The following is a 20,713-nucleotide window of genomic DNA, read 5'->3' as shown; positions in this document are numbered from 1 at the left end:
GAAATGCGGATGACTGCTTTTTTTGAGACATCTGTCTGTTGCGATGTCTCCATCCTTCTCTGTAGCTAGGTCCACTTCTGTTTAATGTTTTATTCACTACACAGATAACTCACCCCATTGGAGTAGTGATATTTTCGATTTTTCCCCTTCCAATCTCTTTCCATTGAGTACTCATTCATATGAGTCCATGCACGGTCCCTCCACATGCTCGCCTACCTCAAGTAACTCTCCTCTCCCTCCACCTCCCTGACTCACCGGATGCTGTAGAGCACATTGCCGTTCTTGAAAATGCGCAGCAGCTTGTTGTCAGTGGTGATCTCATGGAAGTGTGCTCCCTTCTCATTGGCGAAGAACAAGTCAGGCTTCCAGATAGAGTCCAACATAGAGGGGTCGAGGTCCAGCGAATCATCAGGGTACTCGCTGTAAGCCAAGCGCGGGTCGTTCCACTGCTGCCGAAGGAAGATGTTCACTCTGTAGTCCTGAAATGTGGGTGCAGGAAGAGACAGAAAGCAGAGCATTAGCACAGGAAGATCCCCACCTTTAGCAATGGTTTGAAGTTGGATTAAACAGGAACGACAGACCCAAACAACTCTTTGGGCTTTCGGGAAGCTTTTGAGGAGTCCCCTTTCCTACAAGGCTCCTCTTCAGTTGCCCCTGACTATGCTGCTCAGCCTTGCCTTTGCCCAGTAACACTGGTAGAAAGCGCCTCCAAACAACCGAGGTAGTGTGGTGGGATCAGCATGAAATGCACTGTACTTTATGCTATACAGATTTGCAGAGCGCACTTTGACTCGGGAGGGTATCATGGAGGTAATGAGGGATCCAGAGGGTAGTTACGAGTGCATTGGAATAGCAGCCTCTTTGTATGGCGTAAAGAAGAATGGGCGTGTTGCTTTTACTTATACTTACTGCTTACTCAAGAGTTCCACCTTGACAGACAGGATACGTCCAGGTGGTGTATCTTGCATGGGTGCCAAGGCCCAGGGAGCCATGCTTACAAACAGTTACAAATAAGTACCCCGCACTTACCTCCTGTGTGGGAATCATACACAATAATCTAAATATTGTATCAGCATTGTGTTTGTGTGTGCTCGTGGCCTTCTGCGCCAGTAAATTGCACACTAGCACACCTATAAACTACAGTAGGTAGAAAAGGCTAACCATGATGTATGAAGCACTATATGAAAAACAAGTTATTGCTTAGTCATCACTCTTGCATGAAGATGGCCTTATTGGCAATGCATGGGCAAGGATAAATAACTAGCATTTATTTCTTTGAGTTTCAGTATTAAGACTGGGGGGCGGGGGGGCAGTGTACTAACCAGAAGTGGTGATGCCAGTGCAGTGCAGGCCGCCCATGTGCTGCACTACATAGCGTGCGCTGTTGAAATGACCAGCTTCTTAACACATTTCTGGCCCAATGATCTGGTTGTGCAAGTTTTGTTCAATGAACAATAGACTATTTCTATGGGATAGCTTAATATCCAAGGTATTGAAAAATGTCATCACACTTCATTGGACTCAGGAACATCACAGGCATGCCCCCCTTGTGCCATCTTCTACTTCATTGTACGGTGCTAGGGCAACAGCCCAGAGAGGAACCCTCAAAATTGGAAAGAGCAGAAACAAAAATGGTTTATACTGACCTCTATACTTTCTGTTTATGCTGATGCCTCCAGAGCTGGTGAATGTATACATAGTAATCACAATGTCAGTGGTACCAAAGGCGAAGCCGGGAGTAGCTACCCCTGATAGGAAGAGAACTTCCTTTTAAAAAACATAATATCAATGAGCGAACCACGGGTTCCAAGTCCCCTGTGTTGTTGCTGGTTAAAGGAGCCCTCTGCAAGCACGCCTCTCTATCCAGGATGAAGGCCCGAGGGCATCACGCTGATTGGTCGTTCTTAGTGAGGTCATCAAGGTCCGCAGGGACAGCTGCAGCCCTCGCCCCATCAGTTATCTAATCCTGAATGCCACTGACCATTAAGCCCAAGCAGTGCCTTCCTCGGCTGCTGTCGGCCCGCAGCACCCTCTCAGCTTGACGAGTCTGACACGAACTTGGGAAGCTGAGTCACCGGCAACTCATCCCCTGGGCAGTGACAGAAACCCGGAGAGGCCGTTGACACAACTCAAGGGTCGCAGGAAAACATGGCGGGTACGGAACGTGAGAGCCTCTAGTGAATGGTAGGACGCGAGGGGTTCCCAGTGGAAGGGAGGGAGCTCGGCAAGAAAAGGAGGGAAGAAGGCGGAAGATGCTGTGAAACAGGTAGAAGGATGGAGGAAGAGAAGTATGTTGAGGACGAAAACCCTAGGCTGTGCGTGGTTCTAGAACCTGAGATTAACATGCGAACACACTGACGCGTAGGAAGCCAGAGATAGGCACTGTGTCAGCCTCTCCTGACTTGTGTGGGGCCAGTGATAGAGAACGTGTGTATTACTTACTAGTATTCTTCAATACTCCAATTTGCCCTTCCTCGACCCAGTGCTCAAATCCAAGAATCTTCCTTTACCATGCAGCCTTTTCTATGAATATCTTTACCAAGCAAATGCCTTCACCATGCATGCTTTTACCATATCTATCTATCTATCTATCTATCTATATGTATGTATATATATATATATATATTTTTTTTTTTCCCCTCGTTTCTGCTCTTTCCGCTTTCCCTCGACCTGTGCATTGGATCGTTCAAAGCCGGCAGAGCGTGCCCGACATCATTTCTTCAACAAAATCCAATTAACGATCACTCAGAGTAAATTATACTAGTAGAAAGCAGGTTGTACAAAAACGGCTCTAAGCCACACACCATTGTGTAGACACATGATACCGCTACTCACTAGTAGGGGTCACCAGTAATGAAGGACAGGATATTGATCAGGGTAAGCACTATGCCGAGAGCAGTGCAAAACGACAACCGTTGGACCCCTATTCAAGGGAACTCTTTCCATAAATAACTGAGAAGAAATCAAGGCACCCGGGGTTGATTTCACACATAAACTGAGGGGACTTTTGCGAGTATAATTTACTCTGATATCCATGAAAAGGGAATTCTGGTACTATGCCACAATCTTTTAACTTCTAATTTTCGTTTCTATTAATTCTTTCCCTTTTCTTGCACTGTGGCAGGTTATATATACATGAGAAAAATAATAAATGTATACATTGGAAATGTGCATTTAACCTGTAAAAGCTAATTTAGAGTAATCCTGTATGAAATGTGAATACAGACATGTTTGAATTATTGTAAACAGATGATGATGAGTGAACACACCAATGACCAAGGTGCGATAAGTAATATCTAATTCATTGTACTTTACTATATTTTTCACATTATAAAATGTATGCAGTACAACGCAATGTTCTTAAAAAATGTTGTCCCCCTTTTCACATTGTACACCGTCTATGTATTGCACGCCCTTTCCCTCAATACACTGTGTGACCAAGCTCAGCAGTGGATTGCGGGCGCGCGAGATGTAGTTAGTACAACTAACTATATCGGGGGAATTTCTATGGTTTTGTACGAGTGAAATGTCCAGCTAACTATAACACCCCTAAAACCTATGGTTTTTTCAGTGAATTTCTAAGGTTTTTTAAATGCTAATTCCTAACTATATAAGGCCTGAAACCTATGGTTTTTTCAGTGAATTTCAAAGGTTTTTGAAATGCTAATTCCTAACTATATCAAGCCTGAAACCTGTGTTTTTTTCAGGGAATTTCAAAGGTTTTAAAAATGCTAATTCCTAACTATATCAGTCCTGAAACCTATGGTTTTTTCAGTGAATTTCAAAGGTTTTTTAAATGCTAATTCCTAACTATAACATGTCTCAAACCTATGTTTTATTCAGTGAATTTCAAAGGTTTTGTAAATGACAATTTTTAATGTATTAATTGTCATACTGATTTTTTTGATTCTGATTTACTACAGTTTTTAAACTATTTATTTTTGGATATTTTATTTTTTTAATGACATTATAATGACATTATACATTACAATACAAAATATACTTTCTCAGAATGAATTACTTTAGTTTAAAAACTTTGCAAATAGGCAATAGACTTTTAAGTACAGTAGTTACAGTTGTTGAACTGGGCAACACAATTTCAAACACAATGCAACATTGAGCTCATTGTGAATTTCTAGTCAAATGCAATTAGTTACTTTATGGATTACTTTTCTAACCACAGGACTGGATCCTAGATTCAGTCCTTGGACATCTCCTGTAAACAGTTGAGTAAAAGCGTTTTGGTTACAGTAGTGATTTTTAAGGAATATTATTGTATTTTAAAAGTTGACACTGAATTTTTTTCACATAGAATCACCAATGTTATCCTATGGCAGAAAATTCACTTAGCCGGTAAGTAGTGTTATCGTTACTTTTTCTTACTCAGTGGTGGATCCTGGATCCAGCACTTGTGCATCTCCTGTAAACAGTTGAAAGAATGTGTTTAAGTCATACAGACGATGTTTTAGGAACATTTTTAGTTTATGAAAATAGACACTTAGAAACTTTTCTGCTGAAAACCACACAATGGATTCCTATGGAAGGAAATACAAATTACTGGTAAGTACGTTTAGAATTACTTTTCAGGGTCAGTGCTGGGCTAAAAGATGCAGCACTGGGTTCTCTCCTGATAACAGGTGAGTAAATCGGATTTCGTAGTTCAGCTGATTTTAGAGGAATATTTGTACGTTTCAAAAATCGACACTTAGAAACTTTTCTGGTGAAAACCACACAATGGATTCCTATGGGAGGAAATTCAAGTTACTGGTAAGTACAGTTAGAATTACTTTTCAGGATCAGTACTGGACTCAAAGAAGCAGCACTGAGGTCTCTCCTGATAACAGGTGAGTAAATCGGAATTCGTAGTTTGGCTGATTTTAGAGGAATATTTGTACGTTTCAAACATTGACAGAAACTTTTCTGGTGAAAACCACACAATGGATTCCTATGGAAGGAAATACAAGTTGCTGGTAAGTATGGTTAGAATTACTTTTCAGGATCAGTTCTGGGCTCAAAGAAGCAGCACTGAGGTCTCTCCTGATACCAGGTGAGTAAATCGGAATTCATAGTTCGGCTGATTTTAGAGGAATATTTGTACGTTTCAAACATTGACAGAAACTTTTCTGGTGAAAACCACACAATGGATTCCTATGGAAGGAAATACAAGTTGCTGGTAAGTATGGTTAGAATTACTTTTCAGGATCAGTTCTGGGCTCAAAGAAGCAGCACTGAGGTCTCTCCTGATACCAGGTGAGTAAATCGGAATTCGTAGTTCGGCTGATTTTAGAGGAATATTTGCACAATGGTGAAGGAAGGGGGCGGGCCTGAGGTGACATGTGTGCAAACTCACCCTGTGGTGCGTTTTAAGATGGGGAATTAATTCCTCTTCAATCCTGAGGCCCCCTGGAGGCCAACTAGTCCACCAGGTACCTCCAGTATGCGCCAGGGAGCAGCTTTGCAGAGAGGTGTTCAGAGGCCACGTCCCTTTTTACAACACTCTGCAACGCAGCTCCGTGGTGCTTAGTGGAGGTACCTGGTGGGCTAGTTGGCCCCTAGGGGACCTCTGGATTGAAGAGGAATGAATTCACCAACTTAAAACGCGCCACAGGGCATGTTTGCACACATATCACCTCAGGCCCCGCCCCCTACCTTCACCACTGTGCAAACGCGCCCCGTGGCACGTTGTAAGTTGGGGATTAAGTCCTCTTGAATCCTGAGGTTCCTTGGCGGCCAACTAGCCCACCAGGTACCTCCAGTAAGCGCCATGGAGCTGCGTTGCAGAGAGGTGTAAAAAGGGGCGTGGCCTCATTACACCTCTCTGCAACGCAGCCCCCTAGCACATACTGGAGGTTCCTGGTGGGCTAGGTGGCCCTCAGGGACCCCCAGTATTCAAGGGGAATTAGTTCCCCCTCTGCAAATGCGCCAGGGGGCACGTTTGCAGAGTGGGGGGCTGTGTAGCCCCCCTTCTTTTTCTAATTTATGGGCCCTGAGGACCCCATCCCCCAGGGCCTGCCCCCAATTTGTTTAAAAAAAAAATCGGGATGGGGTCGCGTGGCACCCGTCCCGAGGCCATAATTTGCCCCGGGGACCCCATCCCCCGGGACATGGCCCTTTTTAAAAAATTTTATTTTGGAGGGGGCTGCCTTGCCCCTCTCCTGTGGCCACTTATGGCCCCGGGGACCCCATCCCCCGGGGCTGTTTCTTTTTCTTTTTTTTTTTAGGAGGGGGGCCGCGCGGCCCCCCTCCCGGTTTCTACATCCCCCGGGGCTGGCCCTCTTCGTTGGGGGCTGTGGGGTGTCCCCAATCCCCCCAAAGTCCCAGCCGGTTCCCCGCGTCCTGAGGGAGCCGGCATTGCTTTTCCACATGGGGAGCAGCTAACATGCTGCTCCCCATGTGGAAAAGCAATCTGCTTCGCTTCAACGTAGGCCCCCGCCTATATTATGTTAGAGCCCCAGGGGTGGCGGTCCCTGGGGCAGTGTGGGAGGGATTGGGACCCCCACACAATTTTTTCATTATGCCCCCGGGATTTGGCCCCCCGGGGGCAAATTAGCATATTAAGCGCGGGAGCCCCCGCTGAATTTTTTATTCTATCTATTGTGGGGCCCCATGAGCAGGCCTAGGGGGTCAGGGTGTTTCTACCCTGCCCCCTTTTCGCGTTTTGCGAAGTTTTTGGGGGGTTTCTTGTGCCTCGGTTCTACCGAGGCACAAGATGGCTGCCAACACTTCCTGATTTGGAGTATTGACAGCCAATTAAAATACAGCTCGTGCATGGCAGGGTGCGCTTAGACTGCACTTAGGGTACGCGGACCCTCCGAGGCCATAGATATATATGTACTTTTAAATGTCATTTTCTCAGGAACTACTGAACAGATTTACACCATTTAAGCAAAAGGCACGAGTCTGAACTAAGGACTACCTCTTTGCCAAATTTGGTGTAATTCCGTTCAGCAGTTCGGGCTGTAGCTGCGGCTAAAGGTCCTACGGGAAATTGCATGGGGAAAACGCGTTTTGGGACCCCCCTTTTTTCTCGGTCCCTGCTTAACAAATCACTGTGAAACTTTCAGGATAGGAGCGGACCAGAGCTGGCCAAAAGTTTTGAAAATTTCGCAAAGATTCGTCAATCGGCGCCAAAGTTATTCTAAATAAAATGTTGCGGATTTCCTATGGAAAATAGATAGATAGATAGCAACGTCTTCCTCTGATGAAGGAGCTGCCAAAGCTCTGAAACGCGTAAGGATGGATTTGTAATTTGAACGGTGACAAGCTGGTTTCTCCAATTCAAAGCCCACTGGGGTAATACTTATTGACTTATTCCATCACAGATTTTGCTGTACCCAGTAGGGTTTCACTTTTGGTCCAAGACATTGCCTTCAAGTACCAGCATGCTTAGAGGTTTTAACCACCTGACTAGCCCACCTGGGAGGAATTGTTGCATGCAGTTAATGGTGCTTGGGAGTGGGTTGCAGCATACAGCGACATCATCCTTTGACGGAGGAGCTGCCCAAGCTCTGAAACGCTTAAGGATGAATTTGTAATTTGAACGGTGACAAGCTGGTTTCTGAAATAAAGTGGTGTTACAACCAACCTGCTGTCGGTGTGTCCTCAACTCAGGGCAAACTTTTGTTGTATATATATATATATCTATCCATCTATCCACCTATATATATATATATATATATATATATATATATATATATATATATATATATATATATATATATATATATATATATATATATATATATAAAACAAAGGTTAAAGCTAAGTTATAGTTAGGAAAACGTTATTTATTTTTTCTATACAGGCCAAATTTAAACAATAAAAACTTTAAAAATACTAATGTTATACCTATAACTTATTTATTTAATTTAGGCACCACCTTCAATTTACTACAAATTTCGCACCCCTGTACACAGTCGTGTCACTACCTTGCTCGTCACACTACATGAACTGTAACTCGCCACTCCACCATGCACTGTTCTTCAAAATTATGTCTTTGAGATGCCATAAGTGTTGTTTTGAATACCATAGTTTCACATGCCGTAAGTCATGTGATATGCAAGGGTTTTCAATGCATGACAAAGAGTTGATTCATAGTGAAGGTAGTGTGGCAAGCGAGTTGACAAGACTGCGTACGAAGATGTGCGACTTGTAGTAAATTAAAAGTCTGCGTAAATTAGAAACGTAAGTTCTAACTATAACTTGGTAGTTCTAGTTAGGATCGTGTTTACATAGGAAATGCATTTTTTGTGTTGCTAATAACTTTGGCGCCATTAGACGAATCTCCACAAAACATTCCAAAACAGTGCTACTTTGTGACTAGTTAGCGTATGGAAAGTTTCAAGGTGATCTGTGAATCGGGGGGCCAAGAAAAAAGGGGGGCCCAAATGCATTTTCCCCATTCATTTTCCCACAGGAACTTTCGACACAGGTACAGCCTAGATCGTTGAACGGATTTGCACCAAATTTAGCAGAAAGATAGATCTAAGTCCAGAAGGAGTACATTTTGTAATTTAGTGTAAATCTGTTTAGTCGTTTTTGAGCAATTAATGCTCAAAAACGTAGTATATCTAGGGACGTGGAGCCTGACTGATTTCAAGCTGATCTGATTGGTTGCCACCACCTCAACCAGAAAGTGGTGGCAGCCATCTTAGGACTTGGAACTTAGTCCTGAGTCCTAAAAAAAAGACACAAGGGGGCAAGGAAGGAATACCCTGACACCCTAGGCCTGGTGGTGTGGTCCCAAAGGGACCCCACCCTAGGCCCAAAAACATTTGTTTTAAAAACTTTGCTGCAAATTCTCAGAGGATCCACAAATCTGTGGTAAAATTTAAAAATAACCAGCAAGCTTGTACTCCTGTGCTTGTTTTAAAAAAAAGAACCCTTGGGAGGGTCAGAGCCAGGGGAGGACGAGCGGATCATTATTGGGGGTGGGGGGCATGTATGGACCCCACACCCAGGCCAATTTTGGCCCCAGATACTCCATCCCCTGGTGTTTTTCTATGGAGGGGGCATGTGGCCCCTTCCCCTGGCTGTTTTCAGCCATGGGAATCCAATTTCCCGGTGCTCTGCATCTTTTTGAGGGATAGGGAGGCATGCAGTCCCGCTCCCTGGGCCGATTTTTAGCCCCGGAGACCACACGCCCCAGGGTCTGGCATCTTTTTGAGAGGGAGGGGGCATGTGGCCCATGCTCCCTGGGCCGCTTTTGACCTCAGCTTGTTCGAGGGAGTGGGGTGATGCAGCCATCCCTGGGCTCCTTCCAGCCCCTGTTGACCACACCCCCTGGGGTCTAGTGTATTTCTTAAGTTGAGAGCCCCGGGGCCTTATAGGCACCAGGACCCCATCACCCACGGCGCGGAAATGAAGTGAAAGGGAGAGGGGCCACATGGCTCCACCTACTTTTTTTTATAACAAACTTTATTGATGACTGTAGCAAATTTGAAATGTATCAGTCAGTCAACAGTGACAGTCTTTTACTTTTATATGAATAACATTACAGATATGACTTATAGTGGCAATGGGCGGCATTTCGTAAACAATGAAATCGAAGACAATGATCTCCAATGGCGTCGTTAACATCAAAGTAAGTGATCTGACAATGGCTCCACCTACTTGAGCCATTATTGGCCCTGGGGACCCCATTCCATGGGGCCATCTCGCTAGCTATGTCCTGGGGAGCCCACCACAGGACATAGCAGTTTCCCTGCCCGCATCGGTGCGAGCAGGAAACCTATGTTTGCTCCCACTTGGTGGGAGCATTTTCAAAACTCCTGACAAGCTGGAGCAAACACAAATTCTGCTCCCAGCTGGCAGGAGCTTTGAAAGTGCTCCCGACAGCTGGGAGCAGACTTTTGATTGGTGACCCTGCCTTCACTGATGCGGGGATGGAAACAGAACAAAATATTGCAGGGAGCAGCATTAGTAGCTGCTCCCTGTGGGCAGGAGCAATGCAGGCTCACACTGCAAGCCTTGAATGATTATATGGTGGGTGCCCTGGATGGGCAGGCCCAAGGCGACAAAATCCCCTGAGCCGACAGCAGCTCGCGGAGGGCACCCCTTCTCCTTTTAAAATAAATACAGTTCTTCGAGAATGGGACACCAGGGCTTAATGGGACTTCAGAGGGAGGGAGGGCCACACTGCCCCTCCCCTTTTTTAGTGCATTGGGTCCCGGGGGATGGGGTCCCAGGATCTGTCAAAGCTCAGTGAGAGGGGATGCATGGCCCCCTCCCCCATTTTATCATATTTGGCCCTGGGGGATGGAATCCCCAGGGCATAAGAAGGCTCGGGAGGGGGGTATGTGGCCCCTCCTCTTTTTTATTGGTATTGGCCCTGAGGCATGGGATCCCAGAGGGTTGGGGTGAGAGGCGCTGCATGCACTCTCCCCTTAGATTTTCATACTAGATGATGGGGTCCCTGGTGCCTAAGAAGGCTTGGGGAGGGGGACTGTAAGCCCTCCTTCCCTCTTTAATTGTATGTGCTGCCAGGGGATGACTGGAGCCTTTTAAGGCTAGGGGAGGAGGGGCACACATCACCCTCCCCTTTTTATTGGAACAGGCCCCTGGAGATATTGTTGTAATTAAAGATGACAAGAAGGCAGGTAGCGTTACAGGTTGTTGGTTCACTTCGTCATGGTAGAACACTCATACAATAAGATTCCACAGAGGCACGTGGCCTCAAACACAAGTGGAATCATAACAGATATGGTCCTCAGGGCCAAATAGTAGATGAGGAGGGGAGCTGCATGCCCCCTTCTCGTAATATATATGTTTTGGCCCCAGACGATGGGGTCCCCGGGCCCATGACTAACTCTATACTGTGCATGCCAAAGGCTGTGCACGGTGTAGGGTTGGTAGCCTGCTGGCGGTTTAGCAACACCTGGGGGCAGGCCAAGCCATGGCGAAAGGCTTTGCGCAGAGTGGGGTTGGCTGCCAGCGAGGTGTTGAAAACAGGGCCTGGCTGCAAGACAGGCCCTGCTGCCAACCATGCGCCGGATACATGACCAAAGGACCCCCCTCTGGGGCCGCGAGCCTAAGTGAAAGAGAGGGAGGCATGGCTTGGAGTTGGCTGCCTCCGGGTGGTTGTCTGCATGAATTTGTATACAAGGATAGGCTACAAGCCATGCCCTTTGTCCAACCTCTTGCCACGCGCTATGAAAAGCTGTGCACAGCGTGGGGTTGGCTGCCTGCGGGGGGGCAATCACCTCCCAGTGGGTTTGCCACAGCCAGGCCGTGTAGACAACTCCCTGCTGTCCACGGCTGAAGGCCGTGCAGAGCGTGGGGTTGACTGCCTGCGGAGGGTGTGCTGTAGGTCCTGACTGCAGGCAGTGTGCACCGAGGGGTTAGCTTTATGTATGATAATAAAATACTGATGACATCTCATTGAAATGTCATATAGGATGTCATAGACCATGTCACAGAACATGTTTTGAGTGATGTAATATGTGGGGTCATAAGCAGTGCATGGCGTGGGTGCAAGTTAAAGTTAGCTCTGATAACTATAACTGGTGAATTTCAGTTTTTATTTTAACTTCAAAACATTAATTTTGTCACTGACATATGCACTTAACTATAACACTACTTTAACCTATGGTTTTTTCAGTGAGCTCTAAAGATTTTTTGAAACAAAATAGATCTTTTTGTCATACCTACCTAACTTTACATGTTTAATGTAACTAAAATATACTTAGCCACGTGAGGTAAAAGCATGTAATGTATTGTGAGAATTCCTGTCAAAATCCGCAGGTGAGTGACGGTGATGGTTTGTGATCTGTTGAGCAGAATGAGGAAAGAGATGGTTAAAGTTAAGAACTCCAAACAACCTAAGGACCAGATTTATCAAGGTTTTGCATCTGCCTTGCACCATGCAAAGGGGCGCCAGGCGAAACCCTAGTTGAAATTTAACAAGTCACAATAGGTTATCTTGCGTGACCCTGCATGGCTTGATAAGTTTTGAATAACACAAGGCAGCACAAAATGCTGCCTCGCATTACTCTGTGGCAGGGAGGCGTTCCATGTGTGGAGCATGTGTGTTCCCACTCATCCGCCCATGGATTTAGGCACATCCCCAGGTAGACGTGTGAATGTGTCCAAATTCTACACCTCCCCAGGTGAGATGTAACGAGGAGAAACATATTTAATTTTTCTTGTTTTTTTCTCTTTTTATGTGCAGAATGCAGCACACACCAAAAGAGGAAAATGCCTCTCAGGATTGTGTTTGTGCCGGACGGCGTCCCTTCCTGCACAAAAACAATCCTGCCTACAATGCATGCACCTTTGCAGCATGATGCAAGTGTGCCTGTGAAAGCGCTGGCCAGGCTAAAGTGTGCCAGCTCTAGGAAAGGACAGGAATTTGCCGTATAATGGTAAACACGGCACATTCCTGCCATTCTCCTTTCACACAGCGCAGCAAAGTGGCTTGCTTCGGGAAAGAATGATACGTCTGGCCCTTAATGTTTCTTGCATATGTGATTGTTGAATTTGGCCTCCATACTGCCACTTCTCACTTTTGCAGGGCATAGATGCCACCTCATGGCTGTGCAGTGGGCCTGTCATGTCACCTGAGAAAAGGTGAGACCACTGACAATTGAATGTGACAGACTAAACTCAAGGCACTGAGGTCGCTTTTAATGAAATGGGTGGAGCTCCACTGAACTGTGTGATGTCCGTGAATCCGAAGCGACAAATCACCGAAGGGTTTTGTGATGCTAGACTGTAATCTGCTATTAGACTGCACATTTCTTTTTAGGTAGTGCCACCTTTTTAAAAGGGTTCCATTTTAGATTTGTGTTATAGTTTTATATGGCTCAATCTTGGCCTAAGGGCAGGGAGAGATTTAAAGTCCTCTGCCAAGAATCACAAGATGCTGTGTCACGCCCGAACTCAAACCTGGTTCGCTAATTCTAAAGTCTGTAGTCTGATCGTTAGGCCACATCCCTTGGAGGAGACATTGGTGGTGGAGCTGGTAGGCGGGTGACACAGCTCATGGGGTTGAGTAAAAACTTCCATTACAACGTAATATCCGTTGGGGTGTTACTACAGTCGCTTCCGCCATCTTGATTGTTTACATAAAGCGGACATCTCTTAGGTCTGCACAGAGCAGATTTAAATACAGAGCTGGGCAGACAGGCCGCTGATGTAAGAATGAGTGACGCTCTTTTGATGCGTCTGTAGCTGCTGACGCAGAAATCAGTGAGACGTGTGAAGAGAACCAGGCCAGAAACACGAGAAAGAGGAGAGATTCTACAAAAGTCAGCGAGGACAGCTATATGGGAAATGAAGAAGACATTTTAGATATAAGAGATTGCATGAATGTGTGTGGAGCCGCTGATGACTACATGTATGCGACTTTATTGAAGTACTTCGGGTCTTTGATGGAACAGAGCTAAACTCATGTGAAATGTATGGACCAGTGATGTGTGGACATGCTGGGACTTCTTGAAGAATTCAAGGCCAGTAACAGGCAGTGCATGAGGCTCCATAAGCAAGGAGGAAATGTCTTCTTTACATAAAGGGTACTGGGTAGACAATTTGCGTACTGCACGTATCTATAATGGCATTAAGCAGTGGGGGCTCCTCCATTAGGGCGTCGACACACTGCTTTCTCGCAGTGCGAGAAGCAGAAAAGTAAAATGGTAAAACTACCTTTTTATGTTTCTGCTTCTCGCACTGCGAGAAAGCAGAAGTGCCTGGTTGGGGGCGGGTGGTGGGCGGTCCTGCTCGAGGGCAGGGGGGAGTGGCTTTCCCAATGTTATGGGCCCTTGCTGTTTGGTCGGCCCCAGGGCCAACCACAGCAGTCACGTGCACACTCCATTTTAAAATGGCCTCTCTACTAGCGCCCGGCTGGGGCTCTCTCCACTGCGCCACACCAATCAAAACGCTGGCATTGGCTTAGGGGAGCAGGAGGAGTGAGGCTGCCTAAAACGCGCCAGGAGCAGCAGGAGCTGAGGCGGCGGCGTGTGATGCGGTCGTGGAGGAAGGTACGTTTATTATTTTATACTGATTAATCGCTCCCCCCACGCGAACCCACCCGCCCGTTTTGCCGGCAACAACTGGTTATTAGTAATGTGGATTTTTTCAAATGTTAAGACACATCGGTTTTATAGTGCAGCAGCAGGCTGGTAATAAGTAAAACAGTCACTTTTTCAGGGTGTAAGTATATTTCAATTTATGTTGTGCCTGTGTTAGCAGTATACACATTTGCACATGTACGTCACTAGATTGACGGTAAAAGTAAATGGCGGCAGCGTGAATGCAACTGGTGTCTGTGAGACGTGAGCACGCGCTGAGGTCGTCGCATTGCTCTTGGTAGTGTTTACTGGTGGGGGTGGAAAGACACTGGTGGGGGTGGCAGGGCAATGGCTAAGGTGGCCTGACACTGGACTGGCACTGGTCTAAGGGGGGGGAATAGACAGTAATTTCATTAGGGAGACAGGGCTGTGCAGAGGTAACTGGGCAGTCTGGGGATAACATGGAAGCGAAAGGGTTACGCGACAGTACGCAGAATGGAATGTCAGGGCAGTGCCTGTGCCACAGGGCACTTCTGGGATTAGAGTGACAGGCAGGGCCTCTGTAGACAGCGGAGGGTTGGGCTTAGGTGACAGTGTGGTGCTGGGGGTGACAGGGCAGTACTGGGGTCACAGGGAAGTGACAGGTACATTGGACAGTACCCGGATCGGACACAGGACAGTAGCGGGATTAGACAATCAAGCAGTGAGTGCCCGGGCGGAGAAGGGGGTGCTGGGAGTGGAGTGACGGTGCAAAACTGGAGGTGACGTGATGGATTTGGGGCGACATGGCAGTTTTGGGATTGGGCAATCGGTGTTATATTGGGGGGGACCGGGCAAGTCTTGGTGTTGGGTTCACAGGCAGCTCTGAGTGTAGGGTTACAGGGCAGTGTTGGGATCGGGTTAACAGGAGAGTGCCGGTGGAACAGGCAAGTCCTGGCATTATGGTGACAGGGTAGAGGTGAGGGTCATAGGGCAGTTTTGAGTGTAGGGTTCACAGACAGCGCTGGGGAGCAGCGAGGCAGTGTTGGGCCTTTGTTGACAGGCAGTGCGTGGTGTCGGTTAACAGGACACTGCTGGGCAACAGGGGCTTGTAATGCAATCTGTTGCACATTCCTGCACTCTGCCGCCCACACAGGCAATCCCTGCACATGGCACACGCACGTGTGTGTCCGTCCTGGCACCCACCACGCACACCGTTGTGGTTCACTTTCTAAACCCTGTGAGGCGGACTCTGGCAACAGGTGCATGGCCAGTCATGGCTCCGAAGTATTTGTACAAATGTGTTTTCTGACTGGTTTCTTTTTTTTTGGGGGGGGGGGTTTTGTTGACTGATGGGTATGATTTTCTTTATTGGTGATGGAACTGGTCTTCACTTAAGTCCTTGATCTCGACAAATGAGTTTTTTTGCAGGGTTACAGTTACCCAGCCATGCTCCTCTCTCTCTGGTTGGTAACGCACGGGCAGGGCTAGCTACATGCCACAAAACATCTCTGGGATGTAGCACTGCTGCACTAAACACTGATTCAGATTTAACACAGGCCTTCCACTTGGTATGGGATGATGGTTTTAATCTGTGTATTATACATTTTCATAATAACAATTTCACATGTATTTCATTTTGCAACCCCAAATTTGCCCTGCTTTTTTATTTCTTTTGACCGCTCTATAGGGGAGTTGCAATCACAGAGGTGTGGGCTGAACGTGATTTTGGCCAGGGATTTCAATGCAAAGCTAGGCAGTAAAGCCTCCGTTTATGGTGAAAGCCCGCCCTGAGCAGATGTGCAGGGCTGTACCCTGCAGGGACAAGATCAGAGAGGTTATTACCTGCTTCTTAATGTCCCTACTTTTGATTTGTGTAATGCAATAGAGATCACAGGGGTGACCTTAGTAGGACCCACGGGGTGCGGGGTGTGGATTGGCAGGGCCGGGGACTGGACAGGGTCATCAGACCTCAAAGTGGTTGACACCTTCCTGCTTTCTCAAATTTGCTTGAAAATGCACCATTTGCCCACTCTTTTTTCAAAAATATCTAGTGGGGAGAACCCCCCGAACTCCCCATATGTGGTTCAGGGCTCGCTCGCTACGCTCGATCGCCACTGTGCAGTCCGACAATTGTTTTACGTCTCACCACTTGCAAATGTCACCATTCGCCACTGGCATTAAGCCATGACAGGCTTCACTTGCCAAACATGCAAAAGGCACATTACTGGAAACCGTTTCATCAATGAGCCCTTTACATTTTGGGCAACCAATGAGACATCTTTAGTGCATGAAAGCATGCCTCAAATACAGGGTAATATCAAATCTGTCATGGTGTATACTTTATATAACGAGTCATGTGCAGGCAATGAACAATTTGGTAATTGGCAAATATGCTTTAAGTACAGAATCATATGAACACTAGCATCCTTATGTGTGGTATACATACATAGGAGCATAGCCAGTGTGTCATCGACCCTAGTGCAAGGAAGGAAATGTGTCATGGCTGAGTATTATGAAAACTGTCATGGACAAAGTGTACGTCAGATACATATACAGAGTGGAAACTGGGAGGGATGCGTTTGATAACGGGAGATAACTGAAAGGTAATACCTTTAACCTTCACACAGCTGGGGGGCATGGCCTAGCAACATGGCCAACAGGACGTGAGCATCCTTAGCTCTCCGTCCGTCCGCCCAAATATCCTGGATTTCTCCTTGATGCCACGCTGTAAACCTGACTTTCTGAGTGAGGGAAGATATATGGAGCCCCCCTGGGTCTAACGGATCGGTCCTGGGCGAGCTGTGACCCGGCGCCGTACTGAGGAAAGTGAGTAAAGCCATTCGGGCCTACGCGGGACGACCCACCGCATCTAGAAGCTTTGCTGAGGCGATCTGGCCTCGGAGTGCGGGTGCGGCTGGTTGAGCCCCCTCCCTGTGCCCCTTGGCTGCTCGACTGCCAGCGGCTGACAGCCTTGAGATCCTGGCTGCGGGGAGCGGCGCACTCAGCACGGAGTGAGGGGACTGCCTGGGAGCCTGCCGGCAAAGCGACCTTATACTTACCCCCGTTCGAGCATGAGGAGCGCTCCTGTGACGCACTGCCTGTTATCGGCATCCAGGAGCAGATGACGGGGATACGGAGTGCGACGGCCGGGCGCCCGGCTGGAACTGGTGAGTGGGCATGGGGTGGGTGTGGCTCCCCTGGCCGGGGCCTGGAGGGCTGAGCAGTCCGCTTTGGGTGCCTGGGGTCCGTGCCTGCTCTTGGTGCCCCCCTCCCGGAGCTGCGGGACTTGTGCTGGGGCCTGCTGGAACTCGGGTGGTGCGTGTGTGTGGGGGTCACTGACCAACGGGCCTTCCCATCCCCTTCCTGTGAATAAAGACCTGGATTTTGCTGAACTGTGGGTGCTGTGGACACATACACTGGCATGCTGCAGTGCCTTTGGTGAACGTGTTGGTCCCATAAAGAATTGCCCACAAACACTTGAGGACCCAAAGAGGTGGGCACGACAGGGAGCAGCCCGAGAGCTAAATTGATCGCGCATTATTGTTCCTTGCTCATGCTCACTGCCTATGTGGACTGCGGTGCCCTAGTTGTGGTCCCGCTGATTTGAGTTGTTGCTTGCGTGGACTTGCTAGGGCAGGCTTGGAGCTGACCTTGTCTTGTTGTGCTGGGACAGAGGAGCAGTGTATGCCATCCATCCGGATTGATGACACTGTGTGCGGAGAGGGGCCCGTGTGCGTTATTACGTCTGTTGGCCTGGATTGATTAATGGACCCTCGCTGAGGAGACTCTTCTGGCGCGTGAATTGCGTTGGAGGGTGTGTCAAGTACATGTGCCGGGGTTCAGAATGGGCAAAGACAAGCCCCAGAAGACGACTGGCCCAAATACCATCACGCAGTACACTACGCCTAGGGATCCCCCCAGTGCCTGACCAAACAGACTGGGGGGGCGGTACGAGACTTGGTGGGGGACAGCCTGGAGCCCACCAGGGCGGAACATATGGCGGCCATACAGGGCTCGAGGAAGGCACTGGAGGACAGAATAGATACTGTCTCTGTGGATGTGAACCTACTACGCGCTGACCTCCGTCTCTGACCCTTGAACCAGCCAGGACATTGCACAGTTGTGGGGGGTATTGGCGGACCGGAACAGCGGACGGGACTGCGAGGTCCAGGGTGCACGCCTACAACCTCTGAGAGCACACCTGGAGCCTCTTCCCTGCCCCGCCTCCGCTAAACCCACGCCTCGCGGCCCCCGCTTCGCGGGTGCCGCTCGGAGGCTTTGTGTATTTATTGCCAGCTCCTGGAGGAGCGCGTTGGGACACCGTCTCTGACCCTTGAACCAGCCAGGACATTGCACAGTTGTGGGGGGTATTGGCGGACCGGAACAGCGGACGGGACTGCGAGGTCCAGGGTGCACGCCTACAACCTCTGAGAGCACACCTGGAGCCTCTTCCCTGCCCCGCCTCCGCTAAACCCACGCCTCGCGGCCCCCGCTTCGCGAGTGCCGCTCGGAGGCTTTGTGTATTTATTGCCAGCTCCTGGAGGAGCGCGTTGGGACACCGTCTCTGACCCTTGAACCAGCCAGGACATTGCACAGTTGTGGGGGGTATTGGCGGACCGGAACAGCGGACGGGACTGCGAGGTCCAGGGTGCACGCCTACAACCTCTGAGAGCACACCTGGAGCCTCTTCCCTGCCCCGCCTCCGCTAAACCCACGCCTCGCGGCCCCCGCTTCGCGGGTGCCGCTCGGACGCTTTGTGTATTTATTGCCAGCTCCTGGAGGAGCGCGTTGGGACACCGTCTCTGACCCTTGAACCAGCCAGGACATTGCACAGTTGTGGGGGGTATTGGCGGACCGGAACAGCGGACGGGACTGCGAGGTCCAGGGTGCACGCCTACAACCTCTGAGAGCACACCTGGAGCCTCTTCCCTGCCCCGCCTCCGCTAAACCCACGCCTCGCGGCCCCCGCTTCGCTGGGGCCGCTCGGAGGCTTTGTGTATTTATTGCCAGCTCCTGGAGGAGCGCGTTGGGACACCGTCTCTGACCCTTGAACCAGCCAGGACATTGCACAGTTGTGGGGGGTATTGGCGGACCGGAACAGCGGACGGGACTGCGAGGTCCAGGGTGCACGCCTACAACCTCTGAGAGCACACCTGGAGCCTCTTCCCTGCCCCGCCTCCCACACGCCCCCTCTCCTATATATAGGGCTAAGCACACACGCGCCAGCGGTACGCGCGCGGTCGTAGCTCGGACGAAGACCGGACAAAGAGCGGGCCGTTTGAGGCCGTTAGAGGACGGGAGAGACCGGGCTTGGGCCACTCCCCCTGGATCCCCCAATCTATCAGTAGACACAGAGGGTCACTATTGGCACGTGTCTGCAGGGATGCCACCAATTGAAACCAGAAGCAAAAGCGCCATGGCTGGCGCATCGACCTCCAAGGGTACATTGGACAAATACTTTGTAAAAGCTGGGTCGTTGCTAATAGAGGACATTACGTTACTGGAAAGACGAATCTCTCAAGAACTGGACTGGGTGCGGAGATCGTCCATGGGTCCTCTGGCACAGGCAAAATCTCCTGTGGTAAGCTCTGAACTGATTGTATTGGACACAGGGGGGGATGGCACGAATAATCTCACTGGGTCCCCGGATATATTAAATTATACCTCACAGTCAAGTCGAAAGGACCCTAGTGATTCTATTGATTTCAGCATGTTAACCCTCCCGCCTGCTCAACCCCTCCCTAAATCTATAAATCAAAGCCCCGTGACTGATAGGGATAATCCCAAATCTAAAACTGCCAAAGTGAATAAGCAAAAGGGGATTAGGGAAGGAGCTATCCCCAAAAAGAGCGGAGGATCTAAGACCAGGAGGGTGCGCAAATTAACTCGCACAAAACCTTGCACCAGCTCGTCAACTAGAAGCTCTGTTTTGAATGATAGGGAAATCCTACAAAAGGGCAGAGCTGGGCACACCAGCTCTGATGTAATAGGGGAGACAAACAACTACCCCGAGCTAAATCCATGTGAGTCTGTTGAAGAGGACATTACCCTAGCTGACATTGGCATCCTTATCAGGAAACTCCTTAGCCCACTTGAGGAAAGGCTGATAAAAATAGAAGCTAGGTTGGTGGCTATTGAGAAATCGACAGTACAACTAGCTGATAGTTTGAAACCAGCCAACAAGGGTGGAATAAAGGGTCCTAACGGGGCTACTAAAATTGGCCGCCCTCAGCTCAATAATCAGGCCAAAAGCCCCGCACACTTAATACAGCAGGCACTACCCACCCCGTCGACAAACACCAATACAAAATCGAGGGCAGTCGTTCAAAAAAACCACACAGACTAGCTTAATCACCCATCCTCCCCTCTAATAAGGGTTAGTAGAAGCGTGCAAAGCAATCCCGCCCCCAGTGAACTAATGAATAATGTGGACCCACTGGGAGAGGGAGCAAAGAAAAGGCCAAACCCTGGGTTAATCAACCTACTACCAGAGGCAGCCCCATACACCGTTGTATTGGTAGGAGTGCCAGAATTGAAAGCTTCCACTAATGATTCTACTCTTTCCCTTAAAAATAAGGTGATCAATTGGTTATGTACCTATAGACCGTTACCTGAAGGTATTTCCAGCCTCGTTCTAATGGTACGAAGGGTCTCGTGGCTGGGCAGTCTAACCAAATCTATTAATGGTGACTGCATCATAGTCAATTTTAAAGACCCAAGGACAG

General features: G+C 48.6%; 1 protein-coding gene across 4 annotated transcripts in view; it reads right to left on the bottom strand.

The window, feature by feature from the left end:
* The window catches only part of GLRA1 (glycine receptor alpha 1), a 404,715-nt gene that overhangs the window by 57,019 nt on the left and 326,983 nt on the right, over positions 1–20,713 (bottom strand). For all 4 annotated transcript variants that reach the window (XM_085617658.1, XM_085617660.1, XM_085617659.1 and 1 more), the window contains exon 4: positions 256–479. In XM_085617658.1, coding sequence (XP_085473784.1) covers positions 256–479 — 224 coding nt within the window. The remainder of the gene's footprint in view (positions 1–255; positions 480–20,713) is intronic.

This window comes from Triturus cristatus, chromosome 7, assembly GCF_964204655.1.
Source record: "Triturus cristatus chromosome 7, aTriCri1.1, whole genome shotgun sequence".
Classification (NCBI taxonomy): Eukaryota; Metazoa; Chordata; class Amphibia; order Caudata; family Salamandridae; genus Triturus; species Triturus cristatus.
Note: the sequence above shows the minus strand (reverse complement) of the source record. Positions and strands in the feature narration are given on the sequence as shown.